The sequence below is a fragment of the Castor canadensis genome, chromosome 11 (assembly GCF_047511655.1).
Source record: "Castor canadensis chromosome 11, mCasCan1.hap1v2, whole genome shotgun sequence".
NCBI classification, from domain to species: Eukaryota; Metazoa; Chordata; class Mammalia; order Rodentia; family Castoridae; genus Castor; species Castor canadensis.
Genome location: NC_133396.1, coordinates 99,037,906 through 99,062,754, shown reverse-complemented (window position 1 = coordinate 99,062,754; position 24,849 = coordinate 99,037,906). Strand labels below are relative to the sequence as shown.

Sequence of the window (24,849 nt, the reverse complement as noted above, 5' to 3'; positions counted from 1 at the left end):
AAAATGTCTATACTCCCAAAAGCAATCTACATGTTTAATGCAATTCCCATCAAAATCCCAATGATATTCATCAAAGAGATTGAAAAATCTACAGTTAAATTTATATGAAAACACAAGAGGCCACGAACAGCCAAGGCAATACTCAGTCAAAAGAACAATGCTGGAGGTATCACAATACCTGACTTCAAACTATATTACAAAGCAATAGCAATAAAAACAGCATGGTACTGGCACAAAAACAGACATGAAGACCAGTGGAACAGAATAGAGGACCCAGATATGAAGCCACACAACTATAACCAACTTGTCTTTGACAACGGCACTAAAAATATACTATGGAGAAAAGACAGCCTCTTCAACAAAAACTGCTGGGAAAACTGGTTAGCAGTCTGCAAAAAAACAGAAACTAGCTCCATGTATATCACCCTATACCAATATTAACTCAAAATGGATCAAGGATTTTAATATCAGACCACAAACTCTAAAGTTGATACAGGAAAGAGTAGGAACTACTCTGGAGTTAGTAGGTATAGGTAAGAACTTTCTCAACGAAACCCCAGCAGCACAGCAACTAAGAGATAGCATAGATAAATGGGACTTCATAAAACTAAAAAGCTTCTGTTCATCAAAAGAAATGGTCTCTAAACTGAAGAGAACACCCACAGAGTGGGAGAAAATATTTGCCAGCTACACATCAGACAAAGGACCGATAACCAGAATATATAGGGAACTTAAAAAACTAAATTCTCCCAAAACTAATGAACCAATAAAGAAATGGGCAAGTGAACTAAACAGAACTTTCTCAAAAGAAGAAATTCAAATGGCCAAAAAACACATGAAAAAATGCTCACCATCTCTAGCAATAAAGGAAATGCAAATTAAAACCACACTAAGATTCCACCTCACCCCTGTTAGAATAGCCATCATTAGCAACACCACCACCAACAGGTGTTGGCGAGGATGCAAGATAAAAAGAACCCTTTTACACTGCGGGTGGGTATGTAAACTAGTACAACCACTCTGGAAAAATATTTGGAGGCTTCTCAAAAATCTAAACATAGATCTGCCATATGATCCAGCAATACCACTCTTGGAGCTATACCCAAAAGAATGTGACTCAGGTTACTCCAGAGGCACCTGCACACCCATGTTTATTGCAGCAGTATTCACAATAGCCAAGTTATGAAAACAGCCAAGATGCCCTACTACTGACTAATGGATTAAGAAAATGTGGTATTTATACACAATGGAATTTTACTCAGCCATGAAGAAGAATGAAATCTTATCATTTGCAAATAAATGGATGGACCTGGAGAACATCATTCTGAGTGAGGTTAGCCTGGTCCAAAAGACCAAAAATCGTATGTTCTCTCTCATATGCGGACATTAGATCAAGGGTAAACACAAGGGGATTGGACTTTGGTCACATGATAAAGCGAGAGCACACAAGAGAGGTATAAGGATAGGTAATACACCCAAAAAACTAGATAGCATTTGTTGACCTCAATGCAGAGAAACTAATGCAGATACTTTAAAGTGACAGAGGCCAATAGGAGAAGGGGACCAGGAACTAGAGAAAAGGTTAGTTCAAGAAGAATTAATTTAGAAGGTAACACACATGTACAGGAAAGCAATGCGAGTCAACTCCCTGTATAGCTATCCTTATCTCAACTAGCAAAAACCCTTGGTCCTTCCTATTATTGCTTATACTCTCTCTTCAACAGAATTAGAGATAAGGGGAAAATAGTTTCTACCTGGTAGCGAGGGGGTGGGGGAAAGAGGTTGGGGTCGGGGTAGGTAAGCGAGGGGGTGAGGGGAAGGGAGGAGAAAATGACCCAAATATTGTATGTACATATGGATAAAAAAAATACAAAAAAAATGAGAAAATCTGGAAGAATACAAAACCCTCTTGCAGGAAACATTCTTGCAAGAACAGAGCTAAAGTCAGAAGAATGGTTTGTTTTGAAATATATAATAAGAAAGCATGGGTAATTCACTCAGTAGTTTACTGTTAATTAAATCAATTAATCAATTAATTGATAGATAATCAGAATTGTAATAATATCAGAAAATATATGTAATTCATCATGGTGACAAGGAAAATAAGATTATGCTAAATGATAACAATTGATAAAATTATAAACTGAAATACAGGTCTTAGTAAGTTATGGATAACACCAAAATTGTCTTTTAAAAATAGAGCTTTCAAATAGGCAGAAATAAATTCAATCTACTCAATGAATATCAGAAGGGGAGGAGAGAAAAAAAGTGTAGCAAATGAAAAGAATAGCATTAGCTTGGAAAAATAAATTCCACTAGAACAAAGTATAATAAATGTAAATGCATTGAACTCACCAAACAAAAGGAGGGAATCTAATATTGGAAAAAATTAGACCCAGCATATTTTGTCTATGGAAGACAGTGTTAAAAGGTATGAAAAACTAAAAAATGAGATTTAAAATTATATACTGGGAAGACAGGATGAAAAGAAAGTTAGAATAACAATTTTAATCTAAAGAACTTAAATGGAAAACCCAGAAGAAAAAAGAAACACTTCATAAAATTTTTTAAAAATCAAGATGAGAAATAATTATAAAAGTATGCTTAAAATAATTATAAATATACACCAAAAATACAACCTCAAACTAGTTAAAATAAGAATGGTAGAATGAGGACTGGCTTGAGTGCAAGGCAGTGAGTTCAAGCCCCAGGACACACACACACACACACACACACACACACACACACACACACACACACAAAAGGAAAAAAGAATGGTAGAATAATAAATCAACATAACAAATTATTGTAATCAGAAAGCTAAACTTTATTATATAAAAGGTTAAAAGAGAGATTTACTTCTCTTTGGCAATAATAGATGAAATAGTTGAAAGCAACCTTATAAAATGTTTATTTGAATACATCAAAGGGGTGAATAGACTAAGTTGTATAATGAGCAGAAAAAAAAATTCAGATAAGTGAAATATTTACAGAATGTCACATATGCTAAGTCAAGAAGGAAACCTCGGAAACTGAAGTCAAAATTGTTATCTAACCTTGATGATGTATAGTTTGAAATCTGTTATAAAATGAGAATTAAAAATATACATATTTGAAAATGATTACAAACTACTAAATAGTCCTTGTATTAAAGAGTACACTTACACAGTAATTGAAAATACTTCATCTGAACAGCAAGTTCATATTGAAATTTGTGGAATACAGCTAAAGTAGTACTTTGTGTAAATTCATTACTTTAAATATATCCATTAGAAAACAAAAAATGTTGAAAATGGCTTAGGTAAACTCTCCAAAGTTAGATGAAAAATCAAGAGAGAAAATAATCTAAAAACAATGACAAAAAGAAAAGAGTTACAAAACCAAAAGCTGGCTTTGAAAAGACTAACAAGATAGATAGAATTGTTTAATAATAAAGTAAGGTGGAAATAAGATACAGAGCAATGAAGGAGGCACAACTATAGTCACAACAGGAACATTAAGATAAATATTATGAACTGCGTGCCAGTAGTTGTGAAAACTTAGACAAATGTATAAGTTCATGGAAAAACAAAAATAAGTCAATACTGGTAAAATAATTCAATTAAACCACCAAGTATTAAAGATATTTAAATAGTAATTAAAGTGTCCCCACCCCTCAAGACCCTCAAACTCAATTTTATAAGAAAGTACTAAAAACTTTCAAGAAACACGTAATCCTTACCTTATAAAGTTACTGGAGAAAATGAAGAGGAGAAAGACCTTAATTCACTTACATGCTAAAGTGAACCAGTATAATTTACTCGGTAAATTATAGTCCTATTTGGCTTATGAATTGTAATGCAAGAATCTTAAATGAAATATCAACTTACTAAATCTGTTTATTAAAAATAGTACAATATAATCAAGTTAAGGCAAGGATGGTATGATAATAATTTTACTCATTTTAGTAATTTACCTCTATAATGCAGTAAGATGACAGGAATGTGACTCAATGCAGAAAAAAAAAATCACAATAAATTTCAGGAGCATCTTGGATAAAAATCCTAAAATACCCTTGATGAAAACTTGCTAAAAGCTTACAACAACAAACATGCTTAAATCCTTATAACATGTTGGTCCCTTTAACACTAGGATTAACATAAGAATACTGTTTCATATATACTAGAGGGCCCAGCCAATGGAGTAAAACTCTCCAAACTCTAAAATAAGAAGAATAAGGTTTTGTTTTGTTTTTTTTTGTGGTCCTGGGGTTTGCACTCAGAGCCTCACACTTGCTAGTCAGGCACTTTACACTTGAGACACTCTACAGTCCAGAAACATAATATTGAAAAGAAAGAGAACAAAATGAATCAATAGAATCAACAGGGAAACTAGTAGATCTAATGAGAGAGTAAATATTTTGTTTTTGCAGCAGATTATTAGAAATGTATTAAAACACAAGGTGTAATTTACAACTAAAAATAATTAGGAATTATTCTAACAGAAATATAGGACTTCTATGGTGAAAATTTGCAACTCCATTACAAAAGCAAAAAAGACCTGAGTAAGTAGAAGTAGCATGTTGGTGCATAGGCAAATACCACAAGAATGTTAGTTTTCTTCTAATAACAAATTACTGGTAAATTGATTCAAAATTCTAGCAAGAGGTTTCAAGCAATTTAACATATTTATTCTAAAATGTATATGAAGGAATCAAAGCCCATGAATAGCTAAGTCAATTTTGAAAAACAGGAGAGGGCACATGTCCGAAATACCAGACAAGATATGAAGAAAAAAGACAGTAAGACATCACAAGGCCAGAGTATTAGGACTGTGTGATATAATATAAAGGAGGAATCATAAATCAGATGGCAGAGAAATAAATTATCAAGGAGAATGAGATGAACAGACTAGCCCAATAGTTTTGAGAGCTACATAGTTGGGTTCCTCCCTCCTGCTGTGTACGAAGGTTAACTCTGGATTAATCATTTATTTATTCAACATATGCTTATTGAGCATCTACTATGTGTAAAGGACTTTTCTGGACACTGGGCTTGCCATAAAAAAGGGAAAAGCATTGTGTTCTCATTGAACCCTGAATATAGTAGATAAAACTGCAAAATCAGTAGAAAATTTATTATCATTTTTTCATGATCTTGGAGTGGGGATGTTCTTACACAAGAACCATAAATACACAAAGCACAAGTCAAAAAATATTTGATGGGTTTGATTATATTATAACTAAATATGAGCACACTGTGACCCACTGATATGGTCCAGGAAACCCTCACAGTTCCATAAGGAGACTCATGAAAGGTTGTTCATTGCAGTGTTGTTTCTGGTAGAAGGAAACTGGAACTGACGTTGATGCATACTATGGAATACCATGTGTCAGAGGCACTGAATTAGATGTACACCCAACAATATGGAGTAGAATCATCAGCACTGCATGAAAGAAAGCAATAGCAGAAGTGGAGGAATGGCAGCATATCATGTAAATAACTGCCAAAGGTACATATTCACAACCAATTCTGTATATTCTATAAGGGTACATCCACACCCAAGGCCTTATATCAGAAGTATAGACCTGGTTCCTATGGAGGGGGAGAAAAATGATATTAAAGTACATTCTTATAAGAGCTGATGATGAGGAGGAATGTGATTGCTCTCCATATCTAAGTCTAGGGGGTGTGGGGGACAGCGGGGAAGAGAGAGATTCCCACTATGATTGGTAGAGAACAGAATAGAGTTTGATTATCCTTTCTCTAGGGAAGATACCTTAGAAGTCAGACAGTCTAATCTCTTCTCAAGGCCGGAATCATCTCTCTCACCTCTTTGGAACACATTACCCTTCACTTGAACCACCACACAGGGCAGACTGTTACGATATAGACTAGCTCTCACAGGTTTAGCCTTCTTTCTTATATTTGGCTAAAATTGCTTTCCTTCAAACCCTAACAACTGGTCTGAGTTCTGTGGCCTGACATTACCCATTGAGTCTACATCTCCTTTCACATGATAGCACTTTGAAAATAGTTGTTAATAATTTATCTTTCTTCTTTCACTTCCACAAACCTAGATTTTCCAGTCATTCCTCATGTGACCTGTTAGGGTCTTCTGAAAACTGTCAGGGATTTGTAGTGTGACATCAACATCAGCTATTTAAATGTGGCTTGCTTGCTTGAGAAATGCACTGAAATCCCACTGGAGGCCAAATATTGTACAAAATGCTATGCAAGGGAACTCAAAAAAAATGGAACTCACTTCTAGGAGAGTAATAATGAAAAGATCTTGACAATGGTCTTAATCTACTGGATTTTGACATGTATAAAACTCAGCAGATCTCTGCTAGGCAGAATGAGTGACCACATTTTATATACTGATTTATTCATCCATTTATTCAAGAAATATACATCGAGTATATTTCTGTGCCGAGGATTGCTGTAGGCTTTGGAAACTTGAGGATTCTTATCAGTACAGTGAAGAAAGAATCAAAGACCTAGAACTAATGCCAGGGAGCAGAGACTTGCTTCTCGGGTCTTGTGCTGAACCAGCCAGAAGGATTTGGCTTCCTCAGCTCTCTGAACATGGCTGCATTTCACGCTTCTCTATTTGGTAGTAGTTGTAGATTGCTGCAGTACAAGAATTCACAATGGTTCACACTTTGGGGCTTCAGCCAATGTCTGTTCATGTCATCTGGAAACCTAGTTCCTTTCTTTAATAACTTTGAAAGTAAGATTGGGGCTGGGGGGAGAGGGGTAAAATGAACCAGTAGAGTTTCAAGATAAAGGGCATAGAACTTGGTATATTCTAAACTAACCAGGTCTTTTCTCTTTTTTAAAATTTCTCTTGTTTTCTCTCCCTCTGTCTCCCACCTGTAGAGAAAGGGTCTTGCTATATAGTCCAGGATGGCCTTGAACTCTCGGTCCTCCTGCCTCAGACTCCTAGGAAGCTGGGACTACAGATGTGAGTCACAATGCCTGGCTTCTAACTAGTTCTTAATTAACATTTGGAAGTAGCAGAAAAATTGAAGCTGTAAAAGCAATTTAATTCCCAATCAATAATTTAAAACCTAGCTTCTGTGTAGCAAATGTTTCCACACTGTGGAGTATACAAGGGAGATCCAATCATGTTTTAACAGCACTTTAGGACTTAAGTGGGACTAGAAATACTCATACTCATAGGAGAATGTCTTTAAAATACCCACATACATCAGTCCTGGATTCTCCAACTTCACCTGACAAAACCAGGCTCCACAGAGAAACTGGGCCTGTATATATCACTGAATCACTTGTGTTATAGATGACAAAACTGAGGCCTAGAGAAAGGGAGAGCTTTGCCCAAATTCTCAGAGCCACAAAACTAGAACTCAGGGCTCTGAACTGGTTGCCAAGTGTTTTTGGGGTTTTATTTATTTATTTATTTATTTTTATTAAGCAACCCTTCTGATTGTCCTGTTGGAAGGAGGTTGTCAACCATGATATAGTGGTGGTGGCTTTAACAAGTCTGGGAGAACAGGTTCAGTCTGTCCCATTCCAAGAAAGAAGAGAGGCTTTGAAACTTCTCGTGGTATGCCAGGAAGGCAGAGCTGTGGGGAGTGACTTCCTTGGTGCTCCTGGACAGAAGGCCTTCAGTTACGCAGACCATGTGGGTCTCCATTGTCCAGTAGAATTTGGCATTGCAGATTTACACCTGCAGAAGTGGCCACCAGTGCGAGTATGCCCAGCTCTTCTCTAACTTGCTTTGTCCTGTCTCCTTATTGTCAAGGCAAGACATCCACATAATCACTGTCACTGTTCACTGTGGGGGGAGGAAGTAGAGAACAGCCATGAAATTTCCACCCAGAAGCCACATCAACCAACCCCAAACAGGGGAAAGAAGACCAGGTACAGAGGAATCTTGATGCCACATCAAAGATTGAGGCACCATTGAGGGCTTTTTTTAGCAAAATAGGGGTCCTTTTAGAAATGAAGCCTTAATTTCTAGTACCAAATGTTTTCATTCACTAGTGAAAAACCCATGTCTTCCTTAGAGAAGGAATAGTTGGAGCTTGTTCTAAGGAAAGGGGAGGAAGATGAGCTCAATCGGAGGATATGTCTCCTTCAGTGACTGAGTAATTGGAGCTCACTCTGTCAAGCAAGGGTGTGTGTGGTCAGACTCTAGCCCAGTTCTTGAAGAAAATCTCTACGGGGTTCCTTCTCTTGGGATTTGTAACCATTTTATCATTACTTAGACCAACGTTTCAGTGGTCTCTAGCAACTCTTCTGGATTTGCCCAAGGGCTACAGCACAACTACATTTCTTGGGGTTCTGACTCTGACATCTTTTATGCTCTTTAATTCTGCAAACTTTGGTGGAAAATGCTGTGAGACTACAGCTGAGCTGGACCTATGGAAAGTGATTGTGTTTGTAATGGTGTATGCTTCCTTCCATGGCGGTGAGAGGACAGAGCAACAACGGTGTGGGAGAGGTTTTATTTTACTCATTTAACCTCCATGCTTAGTCTTACTGGGGAGGTCAGAAGCTTACTGTGGCAGCCCCAAAGGATGACTTTGCTCTAGACAGAATAGAATAGATGTGGTGAACTTGTGGGGAACTCCCCTTTGTTCTTCTCTCATCATCATAACTTCCCACTGACAACTGCAGTCCTTTTCATTGAGAATGTAAAGATATGTGTCTCCATGAAAAATCAGGATTAAACCACAAATGTCTCTGGAAGTCTGAGTTTAATTCAAAATGCATTGCAACTGACAGATCTCAGATTCTTTTCTGAGAGCAGACTTCAAAGGTGAGGGTAAGCTTGTGATACAATTTAAGAGCTCTCAGTACAGATTGTCCTCACATTTGACTGACCATCTCCCATCCTCCTCCATGGCTTCATACGTTTAGGGATAGATCTGAAATAATTTGTCACTCACCACCTTATAAGTGAATGTTTAGCAAACATTGAGCAAAATGTAATGAGATAAGCTTTGGGGAGGGAGTTGAAGTGACATTCTCAGTGAAAAAATCTGTCTATGTGTCTATTTATTTCCAAATGAATGGACTGCACAGTCACAGAATAGATTCAAAGTCAGTTCTTTGCCCAGGAACCAGATACTATCCTGGCTGTTCTAGCATAAACAGCTCTATGTCTTGGCCACCTGCGGAGCTAGAAGACACCACTTCTCAACAAAGTAGAAATTTCTCTTATAAGGATGAAGCTTTTTGGAGGTAATGTAGAACAAGTTGTCTATTTGCATCAATTTTACAGAGTAGACGATTGGTGGAAATAGGATCAGGGATCTTTCTGAGCCCCATGTATAAGCTTTTACCGTAGATATTGCTGTTCTGTTGTCGTGACCTTCTCCATCTTGGGCAGAAGCTGGTTCTCTTTATTGGGTTTAAAAGGTGAACCACCAGCCCTTGACCTGGTTTTTCATATGTTGCTATTAATTCCTTTAGGTCTGGGAATATCTGTTTTGGAGCACTTTCTGCGGTCTGCAAAAATACAACAAAGGTCACCATCCTCGTGCACTTGTGTGGGCATTGTGACACATCTTGCAACAGTGGTTTTAAGGGATGCTTCTGAGAAGTGACAAACTGAAAATAAGAGGCAGCAGCTATCACTTAAGAGCTCACACCAACTGCATTTCACAAAAATTCTTTGTTTTTAAGACCAACACTGAATAAAGAGGACTTCCAATCAAGGAGTTCCAACTCAGTCTGCAATATAGCCTGAGTCCCATGCTTGCATGTTTGTTTGGAACAGTTCATGTTGTAGATACACCGGAAAGGGTACCCCTCGAAGACTTATGCCAGACTCCCAGCCATAATAGTAGGTTTTGCTATCTTAGGGGACTAACAGAGGTAGACTTCTGATGGACAATGCAAAATATACAATTTATATACATGATAAATGTAGAATCTCCATGTGAGGAAAATCAGACAAAAAAAATCCCTCTGGGTACTGGTGGTTCATGCCTGTAATTCTAGCTACTTGGGAGACTGAGATTGGGAAGACACAATTTGAGACCTGCCTAGGGAAACAAGTTTGTGAGACCCCCATCTCAAAAGGAAAAAGCTGGGCTTGGAGGTGTTCACCTGTCATCCCTGCTGCAGCAGGCAGTGTAAAATAGAAGAATCAGGCTGACCTGGGCAAAAAGTGAGACCCTATCTCAAAAATAACCAGAGCAAAAAGGACTAAGGCATGGCTCAAGCACTACAGCACCTGCAGTAGAGCACAAAGCCCTGAATTCAAACCCTAGTAAGTCCCAATTTAAGCTGAAAGTAGGAATATCAGTGAAATTGCAAATCATTGTCTTCTGTCTACCAGCTATAATCCAAATACTATTTTCTGACTCAACTTTTTAGAATTATTTTTCAAACAAAAAGAATTCACTTCCTCTGCTCTTCTGTATTTGGTTATCTTGATCATCACTGTGGTTCTTATTTGGCTACCGCATGGCCTAGGAGACGCGTGGTAGTCAGGTTTTCTCCATGGTAAAGGTGAAGGTTAGGTTTTCTCCATGGTAAAGGTGAAGGTTAGCAGTGGAGTTATCTGTAGGGAGGTCCCCTAAGGCCATCACTTCATCCCAGAGCATCATCTGCCACAGGCCTCTGAGTGCAGACCTTCCCCCAGTGTAATGTTCTTTGTGTCTGAGTTATAACTGAAGTCCAGATAAGATATAAAACAGATACCAGGGAATTAGCCAGAATTGCACAAGGTATACCAATGAAAAATGTTTTAAGTTGCTTTTTAGAAGGTTTTTTAATTTTGAAATTATTGCAGACAGAAAAGTTGGAAAATGTTTTTAAAAATTCCCTGTGTATCCTTCCCCACACCCTACATAGAAATATTTTATTATAAGAGTTTTCTTCTCTTTCTAAACATCACACATATGGGCATGCGCACATACATAGGTATAATTCTTTTAATAATCTTTCTGAGAGCTAACTTGCAGACATGACATTCCTTTAGCCCTGAGCACTTCAGTATTTTATAAAAAAGAAAGCATCACACAACCGTACCACCATGATTAAAATCCAGAAATTAACCTTGATGCAGTACTGTTTGCTATTTTATTTAAATTTTGAATTTATTCTAATTTTGCCAATGGCCTCAAGGATATCCTCTATAGCAAATGAAAAATTATATACTTAAGTTGTTTTAGGGTCATCACATATTCTAGTCTCTTTCAGGTGTTCACAGTGAAATGTGAGTATATTGAAGATTCTGAGAAATCTTGTAATTAAAGATCTGCTTAACCTTGTATGCAAGTTTTTCAGAAAGGTTATTTCAGAATTCTGTTAGTAACTAAAAATTCAATTACATTTATTATACTTCATTTCTTAAGCCAGATAAACTAAATTCAAAAGAAGCAAAAAGGTTTTCATGCTTAGTTTGCGGTGAGCAGGAAAAATTAAACAACTCCCTAAGACATAATTATGTGATGCTTCTCTTCTTTGGTTTCAGACAACCATACAGCATTCTTGACTTTCTGAATATGCAGAACTCTCCCCACCTTCCCTTCCCGTTCCCATCCTGCATCATTGTTTAGTTTTGTAATTCAACAATGGTTGTAAATAGAGTCCAGATTGGTGCATTTGACCATTGGAGGATCAGGGTTGTGTGACTCTGCCCTCTGGAATAAGTCAAGGTTATTCTAGTGCCTTCCTAATTCTCTCAGAGAAAAACAAAACAAACTATTGAGCTGACTCCTAACTCTGTGTGGCATCTTCCTTTTAGCATGTCTTTATGTGGTCACATCTCAAGTTCAGGAGATAAGTTCATCAGGTTCTACTCTCTTAATTTTTGCATGGTTGCTGCAAGAATGTTTCTGCATTCTTACCTGGATCCTGTAATCCCCATTTTTCTCTCTGAAGATTCGGTATGTGTAGACAAAATTTTTAAACCTGTGGAAAGAGGATTCTGTGAATCATAATGTTCTTATATACAATCCTATGTGACCATTACATTTTTTACGCAGTGTCTTGATCCCCAGTCATTCTCAGGCCTCTCATCTATGGGATTTGAAAGAAACAAGGGTTTTTGAATCAAGGAGTACTGTGATGATGACAGAAGTCTAGACTCTAGTAAAGAGGATGAAGAGAAGGAATTTATAGGTTCTTGGTACTTCACTCTAGTTCTTTCACTTAGCTTTAAGTCAATAACAGCATACAAAACACAATTGAGCCATGTCCGTGCTGTTTATTAAATGATGTGTCATTGACTGTGTTAGAGATAGTTAGCATAACTACAACAGAGAATATTGGGAATTTTGTCCAAGGAAGTGATATATTGTGATTTTGTTCCTCATTGGAACAGGAACCATTGGCTAACTCATCTAACCATAATTCATATAATAGACCCAAGTAGCAATTTTCAAAGCAAGAAATAGCATAAATGCCATATTTCTTCAACTCCAACGTGTCATCAATAGTAAGATACATTATTGATTTTACAGTAGCTTTCCAGGAGAAAAATGCTCATATCAAATTTCTCTAACAGCTGTTGGAGATGTTCTGATTTCACAGAAATATTACAATATAAAAAGTGAGCTACACAGAAGGAGGAGATGGAGGATGGTGGTTTGAGGCCAGCCTGCCCACTGCTCCCCCTGCCAAATGTTTGCAAGACCCCATCTCAAAGAATAAGCCAAGCATGGTGGTGCACACCAGTTATCCCAGCTACACAGGAGGTGTAGATAGGAGGGTCATGGTCCAAGTCCCACCTGGTAAAAAATGTGAGACAGCATCTGAAAACTAACTAAGGTAAAAAGGGCTGGAGGCATGGTAGGACGCTTTCTTAGGAAATGTGACATCCTCAGTTCAGTCCTCAGTATTAAAAAAAAAGTGAGAATCAAAGACATTGACTATTCAATCGATGTGTTCCTCTCCCCTACTCCATGCCAAAGCATCAAATGACCAATCTTCTGACTGATGTAGCATGTTAGGTTGTTACTTTCAGCTTTTAGGTACAGGCAGCACACTATGGGAGACTTCATCACTAACTGTACGGAGGCTTTGGTAACTAATTTCAATCCTAGCCCTTCTTTGGGGTTTCCTGAGACCAGAGTAAGCGACAAGGTGTCCCCAGATCATATGGCAAGCAACAAAAAGTTTTATATGTGTACTTGTCCACATGTGACAAATTAAAGTATCCATAGTTGGGAAAAAAAGTCTCAAAAATATTTTCTCAAAGTATTGTTCAAATTGAAACCCCCAAAAGCCATACATTATATCAGTTTGCATATAACTGTTAAGTTCTTAAATAAATGAAGTTCTTAAATATTGAATTATCAGCCTAAGAAAATTCTCACTAGAGGACCATCAAATACTAAAACATATGGACGGTTTATGTTAATTAGTCTAAACACTATATATAAAGACAGACATTGCTCAAATATGGTTTCTCTTTTTTTCTGCCAAATATGCTACATGAACCAACCGCCACATTACAAGAAATTAATTAATTGATCTTGTGATATTTATATGCATTTATTTTAGAGTGTTTACCAACAAACACTAAGAGATTACAGAGCAGGAGATGAATATCTACTTCATATGATGCTGTGGTTTGAATGTTTGTGTCCCTCCAAAACTCATATTGAAACTTAAGCTGCATTGTGATGATAAGGAATGGGGCCTTTTGGAGGCTGATTAAATCATGATGGCTCTGCCCTCAGGAAAGGGATTAATGCCTGAAGTGGTTAATCTTGATTGTCAATTTAGTTGGATTGAGACATAGCTAAAAAAGATTATTAAAACACATTTCTGGTGTGTCTGTGAGGGCATTTCCAGAGATGATTAATTAAGGGTTGGGGGTGGGGAGAAGACCCACCAGAATATGGGCGGCACCATCTAACAGGCTGGGAGTCTGGATAGAAGGAGGAGGAGGAAACCTGCTAGTTGCAGGTATTCTCTTTCTCTGCTTCCTGGCCTCCATCTTCCTTTTGCCACCACAAGCTCAGAAATGGAGGAGCTAAGTGAACTTGGAATGAACCTCTGAAACTGTGAGCCAAAGTCTTTTCTTCTTTAAACCATTTCTCTCTGGTATTTGTCACAGAAAGGAAAAGTCAGATGAACATAATGCCCTTATAAAAGGCTTCATACTGCTTCATAGCTGTCCATTCTGTATGTGAGGACATAATGTTTGTTCTCCTCAGAGGACAAAGCGCCATCTTGGGAAGCAGGAAGTAAAACCTTACTGCTGGTGCCTTGATCTTGGACTTCCTGACCTCCAGAACTGTAAGCAATGAACCATTACTTGTAAATTACCCAGCTTAAGGTATGTTGTTACAGCAATAGGAATGACCAATATGACTATTGGTATTATTAGGTAAACATAAAAACTTATTTTTCATGCCCTATTCTACTTACTATTTTATAAGTGTTGTTCATAACACTTTTTTTAACAGTAATTGATAATTTTATTCCCTTCATTACTTCTCTTCTTTTATTTTTATTTTTTTTTCTTTTATTATTCATATGTGCATACAAGGCTTGGGTCATTTCTCCCCCCTGCCCCCACCCCCTTTCATAACACTTTTAAGTGAGATCTGAATTTTTTCAGTGTGCATTTATACAAAGTTTTGTAAGAAGATCATGTTTCCCCAGGATTTCCTTATCATAAGGTGATAAGGGAACCCCTCTTTATCCCTGGGACCCCAGCCTTACCCCCACTCTCTATTCCTTGAATTCATCCATCTAATCTCACCATGCCCTTTATCCTTGTTGGTAATTCCAAGAACCTGCAGTCTGGCAACCCATCCTTGAGTCTTTGTTCTAATCCCACAAGACTCTGTTTAGTCTCTGTCATGTCCCCTAATCCCCAACTCCTGAAATCCTCCCACTGTGCTCCCTGGAACTCAAGGTCCACTATAGAATCATATAATCAACCCCTCTTGTATCTTCAACCTGTTCTCTAATCATACCTGTCACCTTCTTGCTATCAAGGAGACATGCTGTCCCCAAACCCACACTAGGACACTGCTGACACTGTGCCCCTAGAAGAGGCTGCTTCTTCCTCCCACTGGCCTCTCATTATGGGGCCTAAGCTGAGGCCACTGTTCTTGCCCTCAGGGATCTTCAGTGCAACTTTCATCCTTTGACCCTCTGCTTTGAGTTTCTTGCCGCTGGATTATTTTACCTTTACCCCTCATCATTGACATCTTCTGACCCTTGGGTTATTGGTCTCTGGGTTTTAACTCCTATCTCACTGTTGCTGTCCCCAATTTATTCTTATCTAACTTTTTGATGATTTCAGTTCACCTCAATTTCTCAGTTCTTTGAACTCCTCTCCTCCAATGATCTTTAACCCAGGTAGAGTCCCGTGACTGTATTACTGCATGCTATGAAGAGCCCTGATCACAACTTTGACCTTGAAGTTGCCAATAATGCAACCCCTTCATAATCATAATTTCATTCAACCCACTCATTCTCCCTTGCTTCTTGTCTTTCCAGATTTTTCTATAGTATGTGACCTCAACAATTCCTTAACCCCATGGACCTTCCAATGCATCAATTCCTCCACTTTTCAAGGCTCTACTTCTGCATGTCTTCACTTGCTTCTTTTTCCAGCTTAAATTACTTCCCACCAATATAATCACTCCTTAAATGCAAATCGTGCATATAAAAGATAGATGTGTGTGTATGCGGGGTTATTCCTGACATGATGGTTTGATGTAGAATTTTAAACTTTACGATTTCTTCTGACTTTATGATGGTATGAAAGTGATATGCATTTAGTAGAAATCATGCTTCAAACAGGCCATGGTAGTATGCGGCTGTAATTTCAGCATTTGAACAGGGGCACGAGGAGCCTAAGTTTGAGGATAGTCTGGGCAAGTTTGAGGCCAGTTTGAGCTACACAGTGAGACCCTGTTTCCAAAAAAAGGGGACGGGTGGGAACCATGCTTTAAATTTTGAGGTTTTGATCAGTGTGCTGTACCATTCTCTGTCTCAGTGCTGGGCCGTGGTAGTGAGCCATAGCTCCCCGTCACAATCATGAAGGGAAACACTACAGTACCCTGTGCTGTAAGCTAAGCTAGTCAGCAGGTCAGAGGCATGAAGTGCATTTTTCACAATACTTTCCATTTATGATGGCTTATTGGGACTAAAACTCATAGTAAGTCTAGGATCATCTGTACCTTCAACTCCTTTACCATCTTTCACTTTATTTATTCAGTTAGCAAAACCAGCATCCTTATTAAATCCCACCCTCCACAGCTGTCTGTGACTGGGGAGAGAACAGACACCAATGGAGACTACTTTCTCTAAGTTAATGAAGACCTTCACCCAGGTTCTTAATACTTTCAGGGAATCATTTCTTTCCTCTCCTCCTAAAAAAATGATGCTATGCCTTATTTTTTCTACTTACACTCCACCATCTACATTCCAATCCTTATTATTATTCTTTTTTGATGGTACTGGGGTTAAAACTCAGGGCCTCATGCTCTTGCACTTAAGCAACTCCACCAGCCCTTTTTTGTATTGGATATTTTCAAGATCTGGGCTGGCTTCAAACACAGATCCTCCTGATCTCTGCCTCCTGAGTAGCCAGGATTATAGACGTGAGCCACTGGTGCCTGGCATTCTAATCCTTGTTCTTGACTGATGACTTCACTGAGAAGATTAAAGTCATCAGCAGACAATTCCCAGACTTCCAGCACTACGCCTGTTAGCATCCACATCATACACTCTGCCATTATGACCACAGATGAACTGTGCATGCTATTCTCCAAAGCTAATCCCTCCTGTCTCCACTGGAAGCCCATTCCTTTTCATCTCTTCAAGGACCCAGTTGTAGCAATTCTTTCCCTTCTCTCTGACATCATTAATTGTAATTTTTTACACAACAGCCTGATGGTCCTTTAACACATGTGAGTGAGATCATGTCACTGCTTCGCATGGAAAATAGAGAAGAAAAAGATTGATGTGCAGTCATATGGGGGAGTCCTTTCTTAACAAAGATCTTAAGTTTTCTTATAGAAATATAATTAATATAGTGAAGTATTGATTTTAGGGGAGGAGGAACTAGAAAGTATTAATGGTGTACAGTAGCCCCAAAACAACCCATGTATGTATGAAAGCTCCACATAGGACAGATCTGGCATAGCAGGTTGGTGGGGAGTGGAGGGATTATTAGTTGAGTGGTAATGTTTTTAGTGGAAACAGATAAAATTGAATCTTCTTGATATTCTACTTAAAGACTCAATTATGAAAAGGCAAAACATTACACCTGGAGAAATAAACATAAGTGAGAAATTTAATAACCATGAGTTAAAAACCAAGTTTTTAAATCTTGAAAATCATTAGCCATAGAAAAGATTAATAAATTCATTTTTTAAAAATTGAAATTTCTATTTATTAAAAGATATTATTAACAAAGTGAAACAATCCACAGATTGGGAGAAGGTAATTACAACACTAATATATAATGAGAACACAAATGTATAATAAGAAAAAGAGAAAATTCCAATAAAAATATGAAAACATGTTACTTCACTGTCAATCAGAAAAATACAACTTAAACAACAATTAGATCTCATTTCTTACCAGATGGGCAGAGATGTAAGAATTTACTAATGCACACTACTGGTTGTGATAAGGAGTTATAAGAGTTTAATAAACTACTGATGGGAGTGTAATGTCTTTGAGAACAATTTGGCCAAATTTAGTAAATTGAAATGCATATAATTTATGAACCCAAATGTCTGTTCTTTGAGATGGCAATATTGGAACAAAACTGATAATGCCCATATTTTGTTATTCATTAAAAAGCAAAGATTTGTGAGCCTAAATGTTTAATACATTTAAAATATTTTAAAAAGTCATAAATGTAAAAATCAAGTAAAAGTAAAAGTAATAAAATACCTAATTTTTAATATGAAGTATTAGGTGGAATTAAATATACTATTAAAATATATTAAAACTCCATAAAACTTAATAAATTCTTTTTTTGAGGCGTGAATGTCTTATTCTTTAGTGTTTAATAAAATGCATAGCAAGTCACAAAGTCAATGATTCATTACTTCACACACAGGAAAACAGCATCGAGTATTTCTGTTAAACAACTGGTTGTGAACAAGAACAAAATCTCTAGAGCATTTAGATGGCTAAAGAAATTCTCAAAGTTGAGCACCTCTGAAAAGACTTCACTTCGTCAGTGTGTTTTTTAAAATATAGAGGGATTTTTCCGTTTGGCTTTCTGTTTCATTAGAAAAGTCTGATAATCTTAATTTTCCCTCTCCCCTTCCATTTTGAGAAAGTGGCTCAATTATACCTATCAGTTAGCAAATAAAATTTTCAACAATTTCACAATCCCAGATAGTTCTGTGGGAATCTAATATTATTGAGCAAGTAAGAGTTTTTCAGGTACCCAGAAAAATCTAAAATACGTATAACTTACATCTTCAAAATTCACATCCATGATGACTGTTTAACCCTTTGTCATTAAATGGCTAGAAATGGTGGTAATAAGTGAATTCTTGTCACTTGTAGTCAATAGTTACAGTGATATTTACTTGCCTATACAGTCATAAAGACAGTTGTGTAATAATTTTACATTACAATTAATGTCCATGTATCTCAAAACATATTTAGAATTTAAAAAACTGGCTTGGGAAAAAATCATAAATCAAGAATTCTTGGTTAACTAGTCTTTCTTCCTAACACACAAGATTAGACTCTAATGTTGGTGTTCTGGTTAATAAATTCTAATCAATAATGAAAAATTGAAAATAAAATAGCTTTATTCAAGTGCAAATTTCAGGACTGGAAGATGTTGGGCAACGGTGGGCACATCTATAATCCTAGTCAATTGGGAGGCTAAGATCACTGTTTGAGACCAGTCCAAGCAAAAAGTTTGTAAGATCCCCCTCAACAGAAAAAAACTGGGTGTGGTAGCCTGTGTCTGTCATCCTAGCGATAGTGGGAAGTATATAAAACAGGAGGATTGAAGTCCAGGCTGGCCTGGGCAAAAATGAGACCCTATCTCCAAAATAACCAGAGTGAAAAGGGCTGGAGATGTGTCTCAAGTGGTAGAATGCCTGCCTAGCTAAGTGCTAAGCCCTGAGTTCAAACCCCAGTTCTGCCAGATCCATACACAGATGCACAGAAGAAGGGATGCAGGAAGGAGCAGAAGAACTGAGGGGAGGGGTAGGAAGGGGATGAACATCAGTACATTTTGAAGACTTCCTTTTGTGCAGATTTTTCAGCTGTTTTATAAGCTCTCTTCTTATACCTTAGTTCGGGATTGGTAAGGACACAAGAGTAGGGCAACTCCAAATACTTTCCTTTGACTTGTTCACATTTAAATAATTCCATTGTGTCTTCTGCAGGTTTGAGGAGACCGTTTGTAAACATTTTGACTTTTTTACAGTTGATATTTTGGTATTGAAAATAAGTCACAGATTTTATTATTTAAGCCTTTAGTAATGTTGATGGTTAACTGTCTAGATTCCAAGTGGTGACTGACTGTTCTGATCTTTACCCAAAGACAAAAACAAAACAAACAGATAAAAGGGTGTCCCACTAAGTAATCATTTTCTCACCAATCTCTTTTAGTTCAAGAGTTTGAAGATAAAGCAAGCAATACTCTTTTTTGTAATTTTTATTTTTTAAATATGCAGGAAAAACATTCTAAGATGCTTCAAAAAACTGACCTAAAATGAATAATAGTCTAAAAGTTTGGTCTCTCATTATTCTTCATGTGTTGGGATGGCGGAGTGGAAGAAGAAGAGAATGAAGGCTGATTCTCACGGGGAAAGCGAGCAGGTGGGGTTTACTGGACGAATTCCTGTCTTAACAAGTCTCAAGTCATCCTATAAAGCTATGATAATTAAGACAGTGAGGCTTTCACAGAACCCTCACGATCCATATGCCACAGCAGCTAGCCTGAATGCCATCTTTGCTATCCAAGGCTTTGCCACAGACAGCTAGTGATGCAATGCAGCTGAGTTGATGGTTCCAGACACAAAGTTGCAGGTGGAATGTCTTAGGATGGGGACAAGGAGGGGAACGTGGGGGAAAAAGTCACGACTATTCAAACCTATCACTTACTACACTAAATTTTAATTTTCCATTTACTTGTCTGTAATTAACCCTAGGCTGTGAGTTCCACAAAACCAGAATCATGACGTTTGCTTTGTCCATTCTAGCACATTTTTGATTCATATATGCATACTCCATGAGTATGTGTTGACTTGCATTGAAAGTGCCAAGCCTACATAAGAAACCTTACCAAGACACATAAAAAGAATACTTTGATAAATAAAGGAAGATGCAATGTTTTTGAATGGAAGGACTACTGGTAAAACATTAATTCTTGTTAAATTATATATATATGTGTGTGTGTATGTGTTTTGGTGGTACTGGGGTTTGAACTCAAGGCCTGGTGCTTGCTAGGGAGGCACTCCACCACTTCAGCCATGTCCCCAGCCATTCTCTGCTCTAGTTATTTTTCAGATATGGTCTATACTTGTTGCTGTGGGGCTAGCCTCAGACCGAGATCCTCCTACATAGCTGGATTACAGACATGTGCCACCACACTTGGCCCTGAAATTATATTTTAATTTGTATTCATAGCTCCAACCTGCTCCTGAACTTCAGTCTCATTTATCCACTTGTCTACTTAACATCTCCTTTTGGGTGTCTGTGAGCTAATTCAGACTGTATGCACCTGTGTTGGATATTTTCTGTATCCCCACACCTTCTTTCTAACCTTCTCTACTCCACTCTGTGCTCCCAAGTCTACACCTCTTTTCCCTACAGGCTTCTGATTGGGTGTAGCCAATGGGAGACATGTATACAAAGAGTGTATATGGAGATAGAATATGGTATTTAATCAAGAAAGATAAAATAAAAGAATAGTTTGAATTCGTCAATAAACGTACACTAATCCAGGACTTGGGATTTAATGTCTTAGCTTATGTATCTCAGAGTGGCATAAATATTCTGTTAGAATGGCTAATTGAAGCCTGGATTCAATAATGGCCTGTATTCAAGACATTAAAAGCTCTAAGCTTTTTGGAAAAAGGAATCTGAAGACTCAGGGAGATGGGAATGTGGAACCATTCTCAGACATCACCTTCCTGAAGCATTAGAAAGTACGTTGTGAGGGGAGCACCAGCATCTCTGAAACTGTAGCTGGCCTCTAAAGACTTGCACTAGCAATGGGAGATGGTCAATGGAATTGAGTGCCCTAATTTCTGTGGAAATAATGGGACACAGGAATAGGTGATATCAGGTGAAAGAGACACTATTTCCATGATAAGCTAGAGGGATGCAAAGTGTAAGTGCTTTGTGGCATGGGGACTGGTGGTGATGAGTTGATCACAATTCCAAGGAATAAAACAGATGGTCAGCCTGAGATGCTGCTTGATAAAAGTATAAATAGAAAAGTTCTAGGTCTGGTACTGAACCCCAACTTGAGTCACATAGCTGGAATTTATAGCTTCTTACCTAATGCATAGATGTAAACCAGCTCACAGACCCAGAGCCCTTTTGATGACAGAGAGGCAGGGTTACTGGATTCTTTTAAGGACAGATTTTAACCTCTCTTCCTCCAAGCCTTTTCCAGAGGACATGCAGCTTTTACCAGGACCACTGTGTACAGGGAAAAGGAAGCACACTTAGAATATTTGAGGGTTCTTTGGCACTGACTGGGAAATAACGCTAACTCCTAGAGGCCCCAAAAGTTCTTGCTATTCACCAATTTTAAGGCAAAACTTATGGAAGTCAGTAGATAGATGAGATCTTGGCCTGAATCTATTTCACATGAATCCAGTGGAACTTTAGGACTATCCTGTGGCTATTTCCCCAGTCACAGAAAAAGGACTATCACAGGAGGAAGAGCCAAGCAGGACTCCTCTAACTAATCTTACCTGCCAAGAGAGTAAATCAAAGCAATAACCCATCTCTGGAAGAAATATCTGCACTAACCACATCAAAGCAGTGAAATATGCCATGGGTTGACTCCTGTATCTTCATTTAACTCAAATGTTTGACCAACACAAAAACCAGATGTGTCTTGGAGAAGAAATGAGTTATTACAATCTTAATCAGAAGTTATTATATTTATAGTTACAATTTAAATGTTCATCTTCTTGTTCAGGATAAAATAATCACCGCCCTGTCACCCAGAGCTTGCAAAAAATGTATTGTTGATCAAGTAAAAATGCTCCTTTTCATTTATTTAAAATTTTCTAACATTAATGCATCTTCATTTGAAAGAAATATCAATAAATAGTCATGGCTTTACCTCAAGCATGAATGTCAATTTTCTTGCTCTGCCAAATGCAGAAAGAATGTAATCATCTCAGCATCCCACAATGAGTGATGTTGGTCCAGTACCTTAATGACATTTGTTAATTGGACATAATGGACAGGAATGTTACCACATCACATCTCTCCATCATCCCTTCTTAACTTCTGACACCTTCAACTAGCCTTGCTGTGAGCATGCTTGTTCTCATTCTATTCCCTAAGCAGAATCTCAAGCTATACTTTTAAAACATAACTCAAGCCGTGCCATTTCTCAGTTCAAAACCCTCCCCAGAATCTCTTTACTTTATAATAAAACACCACGTCCCTAAAATAACCAAGGATCTACATGGTTTGGCCCTTGGTTGCCTCACCATCTTCATGCTCTACCCTTTCTGCCCTTTCTTATTATGCTCCAGCAATATTGACCTTCTTGCTGTTCATTAAGTATATCAACAAGAGCCCGTTTCAGGACTTATCACACCCTGCAGTGTTCTTCCCTCAGACACTAACTTGCTTCCTCCTTTCATTCAAGATTTCAGCTGCTCAGAGAGGTCTTCCCAGACCACTAGTGGCCCTCATCCCTCTCTCTATCCTCTTACCCATTTTGTTTTTGTTTTTGCATTTAGTTCATATATGCTTCTAGCCATAGTACACATTAGGAAGTGTTTTTTGGGGAATAGAACAAACTTTGTTTAACATAAATGTTGTGTATGTTTAATGTAAAAATAAACTTAATTCAGGGCTTCTCTTGGAGTGAGCCCTTTTGTGAACCACCCTAAGATACCATGAATTCAGGTTCTTACTCCTATACTACCACAGGTGAAAGATAACTAAGAAAGTTTAAAGCACTTAGAAATAAAGTTTAACTAGTTGTATTTATTTTATCTTTTAATTTTTCAGATTGTATTCATATATTTATTAGTGTATATTAATTGTATGATGGGATTTTATTGTGAAATCCATGCATATAATGTACTTTGAGCAAATTCACTCCCTCTATTACTTTTTCTCATCCTCCCTCCCTGTTTAAAAAATAATTTTAACAGGTTTCTTTATTCTAGTTTCATACATGTGTAAAAAACACTTTGATCGTATTCAGCCCCTTTCCTTTCACCCTCCCCACTCCTGCTGGTTCCCACCCCCAAATAGTTCTATGCTCCTGTCATTCAATTTTTAAGGTCTAGATTCCTACATATGAGAAAGAATACAGTTGTCTCTCTGCTGTCATTTTTCTTTCTGCCTTAAGCCCTACATTTCTCATCATGCACATCTATTGGTGTAAGTCATTTTGTCTTTTGTGTATTTGAAAAATGTCATCATTTACATTTACCTGCAGTTTTGAAAATAATCTTCTCCGGACATAGGTTTTTTTTTTAGGTGTCAGTTGTCTTTCAGTACTTTAAAGATTTTGCTAAGCTATCTTCAGACTAGCATTGTTTCTGGCAATAAATGTGATGTCATTTTTTAACATTTGTTCTACGATAGCTAGGTAGCTTTTCTTTTCACTGCTTTTCAGTGGTCATAGGCAATTTGATTAGGATGCAACTTAATGTTATTTTCTTTGTTCCTCTTGAGATTTGAGTTCATTGAGTTTCTTGAGTATGAGTTTATAGTTTTTGTTAAATTTAGGGGAAAAAAATCCATTGTTTCTTTAACTACTTTCCTGTTTCCTACTCTACATTATTGCATAGCTCACTGATTCTCTCTCTCTCTCTCTTCAGTCTTTTTTCCCTCCAATTTTCATTTTGGGTAGTTTCTACTATTTTGTATTCAAGTTCACTAATTTCTTTCTTCTATAATCTCAAACCTGCTGCTAATCCCAACCAGGGTATTCTTCATTTCAGTCTTTTATCTGTAAGCGTTTCATTTGAGTCTCTCTCTTATACCTTCCAAGTTTATACCTTGCATCTCTATCTTTAGATTCTTAAGCATCTGGAGAAATTTCATTAACAGTATTAATATCCCTGTCTACAATTCCTATTACTGTTCAGCTGTGTCATTTTTCAGCCTGTTTCTATTGATTAATATTTATCGTCATTTTGGATTATATTTCTTATCTTTATTTGTGTCTGGTGAATTTTGATTAAATGCCAGTCATGGCAAATTTTACATTTTAGAGTACTGTTTTTATTATTATTATTATCACTATGAATATTCTTGAACTGTACTCTAAGAGGTAGTTATTTGGAAATAATTTATTGAGATTTGTTTTAAAGCTTTCTTAGGTGGGTCAAGAGCAATGTTGAGTCTAGAATGATGTCTACCCCACTACTGGATTAGTGTCCCCTGAGGATGCTAACTGATGGCCATGAGTTATGAGATTTTCTCCTTTACCCAAGGAGACCCCAAACTATTTCCAGACCCATGTGATCTTTTTAAGCAATTCTTTCCCTAGCTTTGGGTACTTTCCTCATACACATGAACTATTCATCAATAAGCTGAAAACTCAGGGAACCCCTCTTTCTCAGTGCACTTCTCTCTTCTGTATTGCCCTCATACACTCTTGGCGGCTTCCTTAGTTCCCTCTCTCCCACTCAGGGGGACGATTAGATTCTGTTACCAGGACCAGAATGGGCCTGGAAGACCACCTAAAGGGAGAGCATCTCAACTTGGGCACCAGATT

General features: G+C 37.5%; 1 protein-coding gene across 1 annotated transcript in view; it reads right to left on the bottom strand.

Moving 5' to 3' along the window:
* Window positions 1-2,882: 2,882 nt before the first annotated feature.
* Window positions 2,883-24,849, bottom strand: part of Sh2d1b (SH2 domain containing 1B) — a 35,633-nt gene continuing 13,666 nt past the window's right edge. Inside the window, exons 2-4 of the mRNA XM_020170649.2 lie at window positions 11,810-11,873; window positions 9,293-9,458; window positions 2,883-7,779 (exon numbers count right to left, since the gene is read on the bottom strand). Coding sequence (XP_020026238.1) covers window positions 7,742-7,779; window positions 9,293-9,458; window positions 11,810-11,873 — 268 coding nt within the window. The 3' untranslated portion in view covers window positions 2,883-7,741. The remainder of the gene's footprint in view (window positions 7,780-9,292; window positions 9,459-11,809; window positions 11,874-24,849) is intronic.